The sequence below is a fragment of the Helianthus annuus genome, chromosome 16, assembly GCF_002127325.2.
Source record: "Helianthus annuus cultivar XRQ/B chromosome 16, HanXRQr2.0-SUNRISE, whole genome shotgun sequence".
NCBI classification, from domain to species: domain Eukaryota; kingdom Viridiplantae; phylum Streptophyta; class Magnoliopsida; order Asterales; family Asteraceae; genus Helianthus; species Helianthus annuus.
Window position 1 is genome coordinate 62,678,582 of NC_035448.2, and position 14,340 is coordinate 62,692,921.

The window sequence follows — 14,340 nt, forward strand, 5'->3', positions numbered from 1 at the left end:
CCGACATCGCACACAACCATCGGATATCCATTGTCAATTTCCCAAAAAACCGTGCATTTCATTGAAGGTTTGTCAATCAAATGTCATTTAATATCTTATAATATATTAATTTTGTTACATTTATTAGTCATTAGAGAATTCTTATAAATGCCAGGGAACTAAAAATTTGGAAGAAGTTAGTAAATCTGCAACTCCCCGCCAAAACTGATCCATGGAAATCGGATGTTGTGCATACACGTTCGATGATTCAAGATCCCATTATCCCTCTACTACTCCTTCACGAACACTCTACTACGACGCCCATCAGTTTCTGTGTGAGATTCGGTGGATTCACTCAATCAATCAGCCTGTATTTGAAGATTAAGGTATTAATTGAACTAGTTTTCAAGCAATTAAGCAACACTACACACACTCGTCTGAGATTCTATAAGCCCTAGTTTAGTTTTGGTTTAATTTGTTGGTTCCTAATTTGTGTCTTCATTTAGCTCTAATTTGAATACCTATTCGTATATTGATGGATATATTTGTTTAGAAGTTGATTAATTGTTTGCCCCTTGTGATGATTTTTAGTTTTAACATGATTTTTACTATTAACTAGTATTTTATGTTCCGAACTAAATTTACCTCGAAAGATAGAGTACTGGAATTTACCTGCACTACAAAAATTGCATCCAATATAAAGTTAAATACCTCGACCTGCTGCTGCTATTTCCCCTTCCTGCAATATAAACTAGAAAAACAAGACGACACTGTTAAGAATTAACCTATCTATTTGCTGACTACCATCACCCTTCTCAAAAAACCGAATACCACACCAATAAAAAAACCGAAACCGACCCGATATGAATTATGTAGGTTATCTTTTGGTTCTATTGTTGGCTCAGATGTTGGGTTCTGGTCGGTTCCGGTCCAGGAACACAAGTAACCGAGTTACAAACCTGTTGGACCGAAATTCAAAAGAAAAGTATACATTAGGCTAGGGCCAGCAGCCTTTTCTTAACCTAATTAATTAGTAGGTATCACTATAAATTAGATGCATAATTTTTATTTTTTAAGTGCGTTTTTTATGGTTCATCCAGTAACAACATAGAAATCCACCTTCATTTCATGTTAACTTATTAGAGTATGCCATGTTTTGCTGAGTTTAATAAATGTTACCAATCATGATAATCCTGGCTAAGCGCTGATCAGCGTGCAATAATTATCCTTCACACATCATTGACTGAAGAAGCCGCCTCTGAAATCCTTGGCCTCCAAACTGCTCGGGCAATCTGGCTCGCCCTTGAAGCGGCTTACAACAATTCATCCGTGGAGCGGATTCAAAACCTTTTCGACAGCTGAACAAAGGTACTGATATTGTTGCTGTTGTTGGAAGAAAATTCAAAGCCATTTGCGATCAACTCGCTGCAGTTGATACTTCTGTTGATCCCCTTAACCAGCTACACTAGTTTTTGCGTGGCCTCAGTCCTTCCTTTAAAACGTTTTCAACATTGTTACGAACATCCAGGCAGTTCCTACGTTTCGTGATTTATTAGCACAATCCGAAAGCAATGATTTGTTTTTGCAATCTTACCATTGAATCGCGCCAAACCCGGTTGCTTTCAAAGTTACTTCTGTGCAACCGTCTGCCCGAAACAGCCCTCATTGTGGTGGTAGAGATGGCCCTAATTTCCGTGGTGGGGGTCACGGCCGTGGTTGACGCCCCCCACACTGTCAACTTTGTCACATCGAGGGCCACTATGCAAATCTATGTCCTCAATTGCTTCAGTTTACCTCCAAAACCGTTCCCACCGAAGCATACATTTCTAAAGCCTTCACTGCGCAATGTAACATTGGCAATAACGTTCGCAATTGGTTTATCGAAACTGGCGCTACCGATCATATGCCAAACAATCCGGCTACCATTCCCAATGCAACCACCTTCACCTTTGTTTGGCGATGGTGGTAAACTCCCAATTTCTCACATTGGCTCTACCACCATCTCTCACGCTATTAATCTTAATGATGTTTTAGTTATTCCCAATCTTAAACATAACTTGCTTTCCGTTAGTAAACTAACACGTGAATCAAACTTTAAATCTCAAGTTTGTTTTTAAGCAAGCTATGATAACCACCAGACTTATCACAATGTCCTTCTTAAGAAGAATCATAATCATATGATTTCATACAACAAGGTTAACCTACGATGTCAGGAGTAGTGGGGAGAACCGTTCCCACTATTTTTTTAGTCTAAGTATCCATGTACTAGGGTTATTTTCTTTTGTCCTGTTAATTTGGTTATCATAGTTTTCTTTGTAATTCAGAGATTTCCGATCTCGAATCGGGCCGATTTAGTTATCAATTTATCAATTTCAGTTCTTGCAACTATATATCAATCACAAGCCTAAGAGGGCTGGTAGCGCCTTCTTTGTATTCATGTAAATCTGCTGCTGCTGTGAATGATTTGTCATTTTTTTGTCGGTTTAGAAGATCAAATTGTGATGTATTTTACGAAGTTGAGTTGGATTTGATTTGTATTTGGTTTTTTATTTTGTTTATACGTGTGAATGTTTAACAGATTAGGAACTACTAACTGGACTTTTATGGTCAAATGGACTCGTATGCAATTTCACACTTATTATTTCTTTCAAACGGAGCATGATTTGACTTTGTAGGTCAAATATATTAGCATCAAGTTTATTGAGTTCATTTACCTGTGTGACTTGTTTAACCCATTTGACTTCGTAGAGATAAAGTCAACCTGAATCTTCCCGTTTATTAGTGAAATATGGATTGAAATTGCTACCTGTGAGTAATGGGTCGGTAAAAAAAAATATGACCGGTTGTGTAATGTATTATTGTACATAAAGTATGAGCTCGTGGCAAATTGCAATAATAGAAATGATTTATCTATTTATGTTCTGGTAAAAAAATATGACTGGTTGTGTAATGTATATTTCTTTTAGTTAAGTGACTATTAATTTCCTTCCAGTACAATGTGGAAGTTTGTGTTTTTGGTGATGATGGTCCTTACAAGAACGATGCCTGAAGAAGATTCTAGAGGACCTACAAATCAGTCGGTGGCCATCGAAAGTGCATCTAATATAGTACCGCGCTCAACCCGTAGACGCAAACGTAACGCCGCTACAACTACCGGTAAATATCACATCCTTTTGATTATTTAAATTTTATAACATACTTGTGTGTTACTTATAGTTCCAAATCTGGGTTGGTATGGGCGGTTTTCAAACTTTTGGGTTGATATGGGTGTCTTTTTCCCTTTGAATGGGTCGGATCGGGTTTATTGAGACAACCTTTTTCAATTTAACGGGTTAGACTGCGCAGATCTTAATTTTTGACCGGTCAGATGGGCTGATCTTTATTTTTTAACGGGTGACAAAAACTTTATATGTTTTCTTCTGCCTAAAAAGATAATAAGAAATCATAAACTATTCAAACTAGAACAAATCCAAAGTCATAACCACTAGCTTCCATTAGTCAGCTGGTCTTTAGATTTATTTAAAGTACAATTATTATGTTTGGTTTGATTGAAATACTCTTTGAGCCTCCCCTGATTGTAAAATAATGTGCAGATGTAGATCAACCCCAAGTTGATCCACCAAAAAGGCGTGGTCCAAATCTCAATCTTAGCGCTACAAAAGACTTTGAGAATTTGCCCGAGGGTTTCAAAATTGCTTTAACAATGGCTGGTGGTACGAAAGGATTTGTTGGGAAAACAGCTACTCAGTTTGCAAATGAGATTGGGATTGTAGTCCGTAGTGTATGTCCAATGAACTATCATAAATGGGAGTCGATACCTGCTCTGATGTATGAAAAGTTACAAGTAAGTTGTATATACTTTTAATTTTAATTATTGAGAAGTTATTTACATTTTAATTTGTATTATTAACATACATATTCAATGCACGGAAAATTCAATGTGTTGCGAACAGATAGAGCTTTCATGGGATATGTGGATTATCGACTACATCGCCAATGGACACGCACCCGAGGTGAGTTGAGTGCCCACTGGAAGAAGAATGGAGGAAAAACCAATCCTCGGTTGGCAAGATCAATGATGAAATCCAATTGTCGGAGTCTGGAAGATTGGAACCATTTGTGCGATTATTGGGAGTTAGAATCAACCCGGGTAACTTTATGTTAACATCATATATATGCATACATACAAAAAGCTACTTGCATACTTATAAGGTCTTACATAGATGTAAATGCTACTCGATCATGGTGATTTGATTGCACATAACTCAATGCCCATTGTTCTTAACTTTATAGAAATATAGTGATCAAATGGAACTTAATCGTGGAAAACAAGCTATCGCAAGTGGAGGAGGCTCTCGGTCAATAGCCAATCACGTATTCCACATGGTAAGTTTTGAAGATTTATTGTTTAAACTTTTAAAGGGTTTTATTTGATTTAGTAAAATTTCTCTAGTACCCTCTTTTTTTTTTTTTTTTTTTTTTGATAAAGGGCACAGCCCGACAAACTATATAGATATAAACAAACAAATTACACCCTTAAGGGGGGCATACCCCCCGTATCGTCACCCAAAACAGGCTTTGGGGACCAAAAATATGATATCATACAACCAACTCTAGGTAAACAAAAAAACCTAGACCTACCATCAGAGATTTTTCCGCACCCCCAACTAGTACTACACCACTTTAACTTAACAAGCCACCATTGAATAGGAGACCAACCAGCTTTAGAAGCACAAGCGCTCCAAAACCAAGTGGGCTTCGGCCCCACCCCACCCAAAAAAAGGTAGCCCATATTGCTAATGTAAACCAGAACATACATAGAGTTATCAAAACACAATAGGCTAGAAATAATAATGATATGGCAGGCCCATTTAATGCCAACCCGACTCAAGTCGAAGACCTCCAGGAAATTGCACAGCAGGCCTAATGTACCAAACATGTTGGGCTTGAACGAGATCTTACAGACCCACCAGAAGTCCTTCAGCTTGAAATACGTCCACTGGATCTTCAAACGCTCCAAGTGGCCCAAAATATCAACTGAAAAGTGGGCTAAGGTCATCATCTTCCTATAGTAAATCTGACCCATGCTGTTATTAAAGGGCCCAAACTGCACAATACATAACAAACTCAGGCCCACCCCATCATAAACATTCATCCGCCGATTATATCCCCAGCCCAAAGAACCATAAATAGGCACAAAACCAGCCCAAGCCTCAATACTGAGAACCCAGCACCTTCGAAGGGAGTCTAAGCAGCAAAAAATCCAACCCAGACGTCTAGCATTCATGCCCAGCTCAACACCACAAATCTTCATACAATAAGGCAGTCTGGCACCTTCATAAATTACGGAAATGCCCCTGCAGAATGACATAGCGATATGCAGCATAGCTACCAGCATAATGCCCCAATTAAATCTGATCCAGGCTTCATAAATGCTAATACGCCCACAACGTTTGCTGATAATAAAGTTGCAGCCGCTATCTTGAAGCATTATCCTATACAGCAACCTCACGACCATATCAAGTAACCAAACAACTGCAGCGGACCGTTTCCAATCAAAGTGAGACTTCTGATGCAACCAGCTCTTAGTACCTTCCACAAGAGGGTAGCAGCCGCCAAGATCCAGTAACATCAGAATAACGATCTGACCCCAACCCAAAAAGACCAGAATACCCCTGAAGCCAAACACAGTCTTGACATAGAACCTAACCCAACCCATTGTCCAGCCCAGCCCCAAACAGCAGTAAATAACACACCACAGGTTTCTAGGCCCTAAGTGGGTTCCCAACATAGGGGTAGGGGTCCAAAGGGGGCTGCACCGAAAAACAATCCCCCTAGCTGGTCCGTCCTTATAACTCCCAGGTGAAAGTCGATCCCCGACACAACACAAAGCCACATTCTCCTCAAATGGCCCCTTAACAACCACCTAAGCTGAAATCAAATAAAGGGAACTGAGCTGAAATCAAATAAATGGAATAACACACTTGCTAAGCTGAAATCAAATAAATGGAACTGAGTATCCGGGTCGGTCTTGTACCCGTGGACCGATATACCCGAGTAACAAAAGAATTGGAATTATTTCGGATTGTGTTATAATGGGTTCTCGATTATTGGGTCGGGTCGGGTAATGGATTTTGCTCAGCCCTACCTCTTTTCATTATGGACCATTTATGTCAATATTTAGATTATGGAGCATTATTTGCTAGTTCCAACTTTAATGTTTTCAACACACATTTATCAAGCCTTACGTTATATTATTGCTTTTTGTTGACACAGATAAATCGTGAGACTCAAACGCCGCCTAGCCCCTTTGAAGTCTATTACAAGTTGCATTATAATGCTAAAAAAGGATGGTTAAATTATTAAGCCTTACGTTACAAAAAGTGAATATGTAAGTTCTTACTCTCTTTCTTTAAAGCTCGTGTTTATGCTATATAATCTTGTCCAATTTTAATTTTGGGTTATTAGTTTCTGCTATTAATAATACATGCTGCTGTTAATGATTTCTACCCTCCGATTATTGTTGATGTTCTTGTTTTAATCTGATTCTGATGTTAATGATTCCGATTATTGCTGCTGGTCTTGTTTTAATGTTAATGATTCTGATTATTGCCGTTGTTCTTGTTTTAATCTATTTCTCATGCTAATGATTCTGATTATTGTTGTCGTTCTTGTTTTAATCTGATTCTGATGTTAATAATTCTGATTTTTGCTGCTGCTAATAATACTTGTTGTATAATCTTGTATTCTGTATTTTTACTGTATAATACATGTTCCTGTAATCCTGTATTATGTATTCAGTTTATTCGTTTAGATAATATATGATGTATAATACTTGATGTTCCTGCAATCCTGTGTTGTTTAATCTGTACAAAATGTGATGTTTTTTTGAACTGGATTTCGGATAGATGCAAGTCAGGTTTAGAGAATATATAGGGCTGAATTTTGAGCGGCAATACGTAAGGATATTGACTTTTCTTTTTCTTTGCGTATTGCGATCCATCATCATCAGACCAAGACAACAACTAAGCCAGCCCTTAGGTTTCATTTTTTTATTTTTTATTTTTTAGCATATGATGTGAATGATGAGAAGCCATTGTTTATCAAATATAATAATGTGAATGATTCCTTTTTTATATTATTTTTTAGAGAAATAAAACATGATGATATTGTTATAATCTCATTGGTTTTTTTTAGAGGTTGAGCCATTTAGTTATTAAAGATTTTTATTTAGAAAAGTCACATTATTTGTTCGAAATTTGAATGATTTGTTTATTCGTTTACTACTTATTGATGATATTATTACACTCTCTTTGCTAGGAAAATATTATTCATCATCATAAAGAGGAGGCAGTGGCGAAGTTAATTTCTGAAGGGACAACGATAACTACTACCATGGATCACGAGCTCGAAAAGGAGGCAATTGAAAGTGTATGTGCTAAGAAAAAAACAACAAAATCTGCATGGAAGGTAGGCGTTGGACCGGTTTTCAGAAAAAAAGATTTTTGGATGACATCGGAAGCTGGATCGTCTTAACCATCTTCAAGCGAGGCGGAAGCACTTCGAAATCAGGTTGCTTTACTAGAAGAGAAATAGAAACAAAGCAATGAGAAATCTGAAAAAGTGTTAATGTTCATGAGCTCAAAGTTTCCGGTTTGAGAGCTCACTATCCGCGCATATGAGGGGTGGAGCAAATGATTTGGATGGGCAACTCAATGACAATGATAGTTTGATTTAGGAAGTGAGTTAGTTAAGACTTAGTTTGTTGGTGTTTGATTTACTATTTTGAAGTTTAGGATTGATCTACTAAGTACTATTTAATTATATGTTTGACTTTTAACTTTATTAAAGTTTAGAATTAACATGCTACAATGTTATGGATTAAATTTGTTGAGAATGTCATTGCATTTAAGACTCTCATTAGTCCTAAAAAGTAAATATATTACCAAAATGTGCATGCATATTATGGACTATCAAATTAGTATCAAAGACTATTTTTTTAGTCTTCAAAAACTCATGACTAGAAACAGTCATAGCATCAGAGACTATTTTTCACTTACGGAATTAACATATTAGGGAGTAGGGAGTGATTATCAGTCCCTAAAAAACATATCCGGGATTGAAAAAGTTCTTAAAAATACAAAATTTCAATCTCTAAAAAAACATATTCCAGACTAAATAATGACATCTAAGATTATTTCAGTCCCTAAAAGGTAAATTGAAGACTAAAATTGGTATGTTATCAGGGACTGATTCTCAATCTCTAAAAGAACATATTCAGGACTGAAAAAAGTTCTTAAAAGATACACATTTTCAGTCCCTAAAAAACATATTCGAAACTAAATAGGATGACATCTAAGATTATTTTTCAGTCCCTAATAAAATATATTAAGGAATGAAATGGCATGTTATCAGGGACTAATTCCCAGTCTCTACAACGTCTTATTAGAGACTGAATTGTCATGGAACCCGAAGCTAATTAAATGTATTTGGGACAAAATAGACAAGGTTTAAGTACTGATTTTCAGTCCCTGAATGGCCTAGTATCAAGGACTGATTTTCAGTTACCGACGAAATGTATTCGAGACTGAAATGATGTTGTATGACAACATAGATTGAGGACTGATTTTATGTGTATAGAAGACAGAATGTCAGTCCCTATTGGTGTCATACAATCGGGACTGAATTTTAGTTACTAATGAAAGTATCTAGGACTAAGCAATTAGGACTGACTCGGGACTGACAAAATCAGTCCCTAATAACCATTAGGGACTGATTTAGGAGTTTTAGAGACTGATTTTTCAGTCCCCCCGATGGCGATCTTTTTTGTAGTTGGTAAAGTTCTTTCCTCGTTCAGTGTATAGATTCTGCGAGGACCTAATTCAAGCTTATTAGGACTTCCCTTGAGGCAGATTGCATCAAATCGGGGGAAGTAAGAACGGCTTGTAATCCCTTATAAACAAATTACTATTAAAACTTTAAACCAGCCTTGCGGGACTGTATCTCTGCTGACGCAGACCAATATGGCCGAGGGTAGTGTTGCCTCCAAAAGAGGGACATGCCACATTTTGCATTAATAACTTACTTATTTATCTTTCAATAATCCGGCCTTGCGGGATTATATCCATGATGACTCAGACAATATGGCCGAGGATAGCTTTGCCTCCAAAAGAGGGACATGCCACTATAACTAAGATAATCTCTTAAGAAACCTAAAGTGCGAAAATCATCAAAGAATACATAAAAGATGAGTCGGAACCAAGTGATTCTTTCTTGTTATTTGTATCTTTCATTTATTTTAATTTCTTTCTTTATTTTACATATTTAAAAACCTTGTTCTCAAAATTTGGGTTCCTTAGGCATCGACGATAAACTGGTATTAAAAGCTCTTGTATCCTAATTTTTTTGCAGAAGTAGGTGATTTGAGTTGCAAAAGAGTGCTTCTAGGTGGTCCACAATTTTGTTTTCAAATCTAGGTAAGTAGCCAATTCAAACAGCGACCTTACATGAACTTTCTGACCAAAAGCTGCAAAAGCTGCACCCTAAAAGAAGATCGCTGTATTAAACAGCTATGTTAATAAAGATCGCTGAATCATTATGCTATGTTAATAAAGATCGCTGGATCAAACAGAAATCTTAAAGAAGATCGCTGAATCAAACAGAAAGCATACATGATCTTTGGTTCTTGATCATCCTGAGAAGTGCAACAAAAACAGTTCTTTAACTTCTTCATCGATGTCATCATTAAAGAAATGAAGATTATAGTTGAGAGTGTTAATATATATTCCACAATAAATTATTGGGAGAAAAACAGGTGGAAACAGCAAGAAGATGTTGGTTTTCCGGTGATTACAAAGCTGATAAGAGATAACATTGCAGATTCATTCTGCGATCTATTATAAAATTGCTCTTTCATTCAGCGATCTATTATAAAATTGCTCTTTCATTCAGCGATCTTCTTTAACATGGCATGTCCATTCAGCGACTTTATTAAGGTATTGGTTCAAAACAGCAATCTTCTTTAACATATCTGTTTAATACAGCGATCTTCTTCTAGGTTGCTGCATTTGCAGCTTTTGGACAGAAAGTTGGTTGAAGGTCGCTGTTTCATTATGCTACTTACCTAGATTTGAAAACAAAATTGTTGACCACCTAGAACCACTCTTTTGCAGCTCAAATCACCTATTTATGCAAAAAACTCTTGTATCCTTGGACGACCTCGGTATCTTACCATCACTACACTATGCCAATAATGGGTACACTTGCCCTAACGTGTTGTAGAGAGTGATAGTTTATATCGTGTTTTATAAATATAAAGCTTGATAAAAAGAGTAAAAAGTACTTAAAAATACATCAAAAATCTGTACACGCTCGCACATGTCAGATGTCATCGGTACGTTTAATAGGAGATTGTCTTCATGGAAAGCAAAGCTACTCTCATTCGCGGGTAGGTTGACTTTGGTAAAATCAGTTTTAGGTAGTTTGCCTAACTACAACTTATCTTTATACAAAGCGCTGGTTGTGGTAATAAAAATATGGGAAAGTATAAGAAGAAAATTTCTATGGGGTAGATGTGGGCCGAATAAGAAATTGAGATGGGTCAAGTGGGAGAAGATCATGGCATCTAAAAAACATGGTGGGGTAGGGGTAGGTGGAATAAAAGAAATTTATAGCTTTATTAGTGAAGTGGTGGTGGAGAATGAAAACGTAACCAGAACAATTGTGGGTGAAGGCAATAAAGGCACTACATTATGACTCTAGGACTATAGATTCTTTTCCTGTGAAGAAGACATGTACCGGGTTATGGAAGCAGTTATAGGCATAGAAAAAGAATGTTTGAAGTATGGTTTGAGTATATACGAATGCTTGAAGAGCAAGGTAGGCAAAGGGGATAAAACCATGTTTTGGTGTGAGAGGTGGATAGAAGGCGAACCGTTGAAGGAGTGTTTTCCAGCTTTATACCATTTGGCAATAAACAAGAGAAGTTTAGTCAAGGATCGCTACAAGATAATGGGTTTAGGTATACTATGGGAATGGGATTGGGTCAGGGCTCCAAACGAGGACGGATAGAAGGCACAAATGGAAGAGTTGTATAATTTATTGGTGCAGTGGGTCATGACCGAAATGGAAGAGTTGTATAATTTATTGGTGCAGTGGGTCATGACCGAACCGGAAGACATGTGGTGCTGGAAGGAGGAACCTGGTCTTGGCTTCTCTGTAAAGGCTGTAAGGGCAGAATTGTCAAACAATAATGTAATGAACACAACAGGTAAAGAATTTCAGTAGAATTAGATCGCAACACAGAAGGCCAACTTGTTTGCATGGAGAGCCGCAAGAGGAAAAATACCAACAGGTGCAACACTTGTAGCCAGGCGAATACCAATTCAGAATACATGTGTACTTTATGTGATGGGAACATCGAAACCGCGAACCATTTGTTGATAAACTACAGATTTTCCGAAGCGATTTGGCAGCAGATTAATGGATTGATAAATCAACCAGTTGGGTCTCTTTTTGCATTAGTAGATGATCTGCTGCAGAGTGTAGGAGGAATGAATGTATCATCCAGCAGGAAGAAGATAATTCACACTATTTATTTGATAGCGTTATGGAGTATTTGGAAGGTGAGGAACCATAAAAGATTTCAAGGGGTAAATGTCAACATGAACAAGTTAGTGGAGGATATTAAAGAACTGGCTTACGACTGCCTGATGCATCAGTCAAAATTCAAACAAGTAACTTGGAACGAATGGTGAAGATTCGAGATAAATGTGTAAACAGGGCGTAATAATTGTTTTTGTTTTGTTAAATTTTGTTTTTCATATTTTGTTTTTCAGGTCTTTGTAATCGGATCGGTGCTTCTTGATATGATCCTGTTTGGAATAAGAGTTCGTGTTGCCTTTCAAAAAAAAAATTTTAACATGGGTTTAGGATAAATACAAAGGCTCCTATAAATAAGAAGTCGTACAAAGGGTATCAAACGGAGTCTGATTGACCTAATTCAAGTGGCACAGGAACCGTCCCATCGAACTCTCCGATGTGAGGTTTTAGGTTTTCACTTTTAGATTTATAAGTTGTAGATTTTAGAATTTTTTTTTATTATCATTGTGTATCTTATTTATCATTTTATTTTTTCAATATTTGCGTCATTGTGGCTTTTTTGCGACTCCTTTTGTCTATTTTCCTCGAGAGTGTGTTATATTTTTCGGCATTATGTTGTATTTTCCTCGACATTTTATCATCGTGTGTGATCTATTTTATCTTTATACACTTCTTACTTTTTTTTAGAATAAGTTAAGCCTTAAATAAAGTTTTGATTCTCTAATAGTAATTAAGTGTAAAGATCGTCCTAACATGAATATATTCAATCACGTGCACTTCAGTTATAAATCAACATTTTTATAGATCTTCAATAATGCAATGTGTAATGCTTAAAAATACTCCTGCACTCACCACTCTATAAAGCAAATACTAATTTATTATTCTTCAACAGGCTGAGGGATAAGTTTATAGCTATAATATAGCCTAGATAATAAAATCCTTAACTACTACTACAACCCCTCTACATATTTACATATTTACACATTTACAATCAAATGGTCTTTGTTGTCTTATGTAGTCCAACCTTTTAAGTTTCATCTTTTTCTTATTCTACATAAAACCCAATTCAATCAGTGAAGGGACCCATAGAACTCTTGGTTCTTAGTAGACATCTTCTTGACCGACTCATAAGTAGTGATCATTGTAGTTGCGGAAATAGCCATTGAAGCCCATCTTGCACCCAACCCTCGGTAACAAGCACTAAATCCACCTTCTTTCACCAAATTCCTAATAGTTTGTGCAACACTTGCCTTCCTGGTACCCTCTCCACCTTCTAAAACTTGCACTCTTGTCTTGATAGTATCCAACGGCATTGTAACCAACGCCGAAAATCCACTGGCTATCGTGGCACTTAGCCCTTGAACCGCCACAACCACCATTGAATTCTCTTTCTTTAAACCATAAGAACTCACACCACCCCAAATAGACCGATAAGCCATAGAGTAAGAAGCCCACCAAACCGCATTCGATGGAGCATATGTCAAGACCGAAATACCAAACCCCTTGTATAATCCCTTAACACCATCTCTTTGAAAAATTCTCTTGAAAGCATCAATGCCTCCATTATACATAACCGAACCACCTTTTCCACCTTGGACCATTAATCTTTGACTAACTACATCAATTGGTGTCCACACCAACTGTGAAGCCATGGCTGCACTTAATCCAGCCACAGCATTCGCGATAGTAGCCGCTTTTACCTCTGGAAACCCCATTTTCACTGCGGTGCAACCAAGATTACTCTTGGTCATTTCTAGAGCACCCATGTAAAGAGCTCTAGCCGGAATAGTGCCCATTAGAGATGTCCCATATCCTCTATATAATCCCTTGAAACCTTCACGTCTTATTATCGAAACCGCCATCTTGAAGCACGGTGTGTCTGTTACAAGTACTTGTTGGCGTGTTTTCAACACCGCAACCGGATATAACATGCTGGAAACACCCGAAAACAACGCGGCACCGAGGAAGAAAAACTTGGATTTATCAAGCATTTCCCAGTGAATATCATGTATTTCGATCCTTGAGTCATCCTCCGCTAGCCCCATACTCATATTTGCTAGTTTTGTAGTCGGAAACGACCCAGGATTCTAGTAGTGAGATATTATTTGTGGTGGTAGAGTGGGAAGAGTCAAAGATTGATTCGTTGGTGATTTGAACTACTAAGAAGTATTGTAACGGAGTAATGTCATTATAATAGAGAGAGGGGGCAGAAATAGATTTCGCGGCCAAGCGTTTTGGCCATTTGGTATGGAAGGGGTCAAGTTAACATTTCGAGGGCATAGGGGTCAATTTGAATGAACTTTTTGTTTTTTCCCTTTTGAATCTTTTGTAGTTTTTATTTTGGTAATAACATCATGTCATTGATGAATAAGATGAAATACAAATAGCTTTAACGTATAAAACGTACGAATTGAAGGTTTTGCTGAAAAAACACGGTGGCATTTTCGTAATTATTAGTGATTATCAAAATTACGCTACAAATAATCGGGTAGACTAATTTTGATTTTGTAGAGTAATTTTTGTAAAACGTTCATATAGAGTAATTTTGATTTTGTAGAGTAATGTTACAAAATTACTCTACATGATCATTTGTAGAGTAATATTTATAATTACCCTACGAGTAAATAATTACGAAAATGTCACCGCGTTTTTTTGCGGTTTCATGTTATTCGTACATTTAGTACGTTAAAGTTATTTGTACTTTAACTTTACCCTATGATTGTTTATGGTGTGTTCAATCCATGTACTTTCTATAAGGGA

General features: G+C 37.0%; 1 protein-coding gene and 1 long non-coding RNA gene across 2 annotated transcripts; one reads left to right on the top strand and one right to left on the bottom strand.

Annotated features, from left to right (window-relative positions):
• Positions 1–7,841, top strand: LOC110917195. The gene is made up of 8 exons (XR_002580417.2): positions 1–67; positions 155–365; positions 2,972–3,135; positions 3,573–3,823; positions 3,933–4,129; positions 4,273–4,365; positions 6,256–6,370; positions 7,300–7,841. It is a non-coding gene; the product is annotated as an uncharacterized LOC110917195 (long non-coding RNA).
• A 4,598-nt stretch (positions 7,842–12,439) lies between these two features.
• LOC110916423 (solute carrier family 25 member 44) lies at positions 12,440–13,757 on the bottom strand. Its single transcript, XM_022161167.2, has one exon. It carries the CDS (start codon positions 13,629–13,631, stop codon positions 12,651–12,653), a length of 981 nt encoding a protein of 326 aa, XP_022016859.1. The 5' UTR covers positions 13,632–13,757; the 3' UTR covers positions 12,440–12,650.
• Between the last annotated feature and the right edge of the window lie 583 nt (positions 13,758–14,340).

What these genes read in the sequence shown, in the direction of transcription:
- LOC110916423 (XM_022161167.2), bottom strand. Translation starts at nt 13,631, where the DNA reads ATGAGTATGGGGCTAGCGGAGGATGACTCAAGGATCGAAATACATGAT.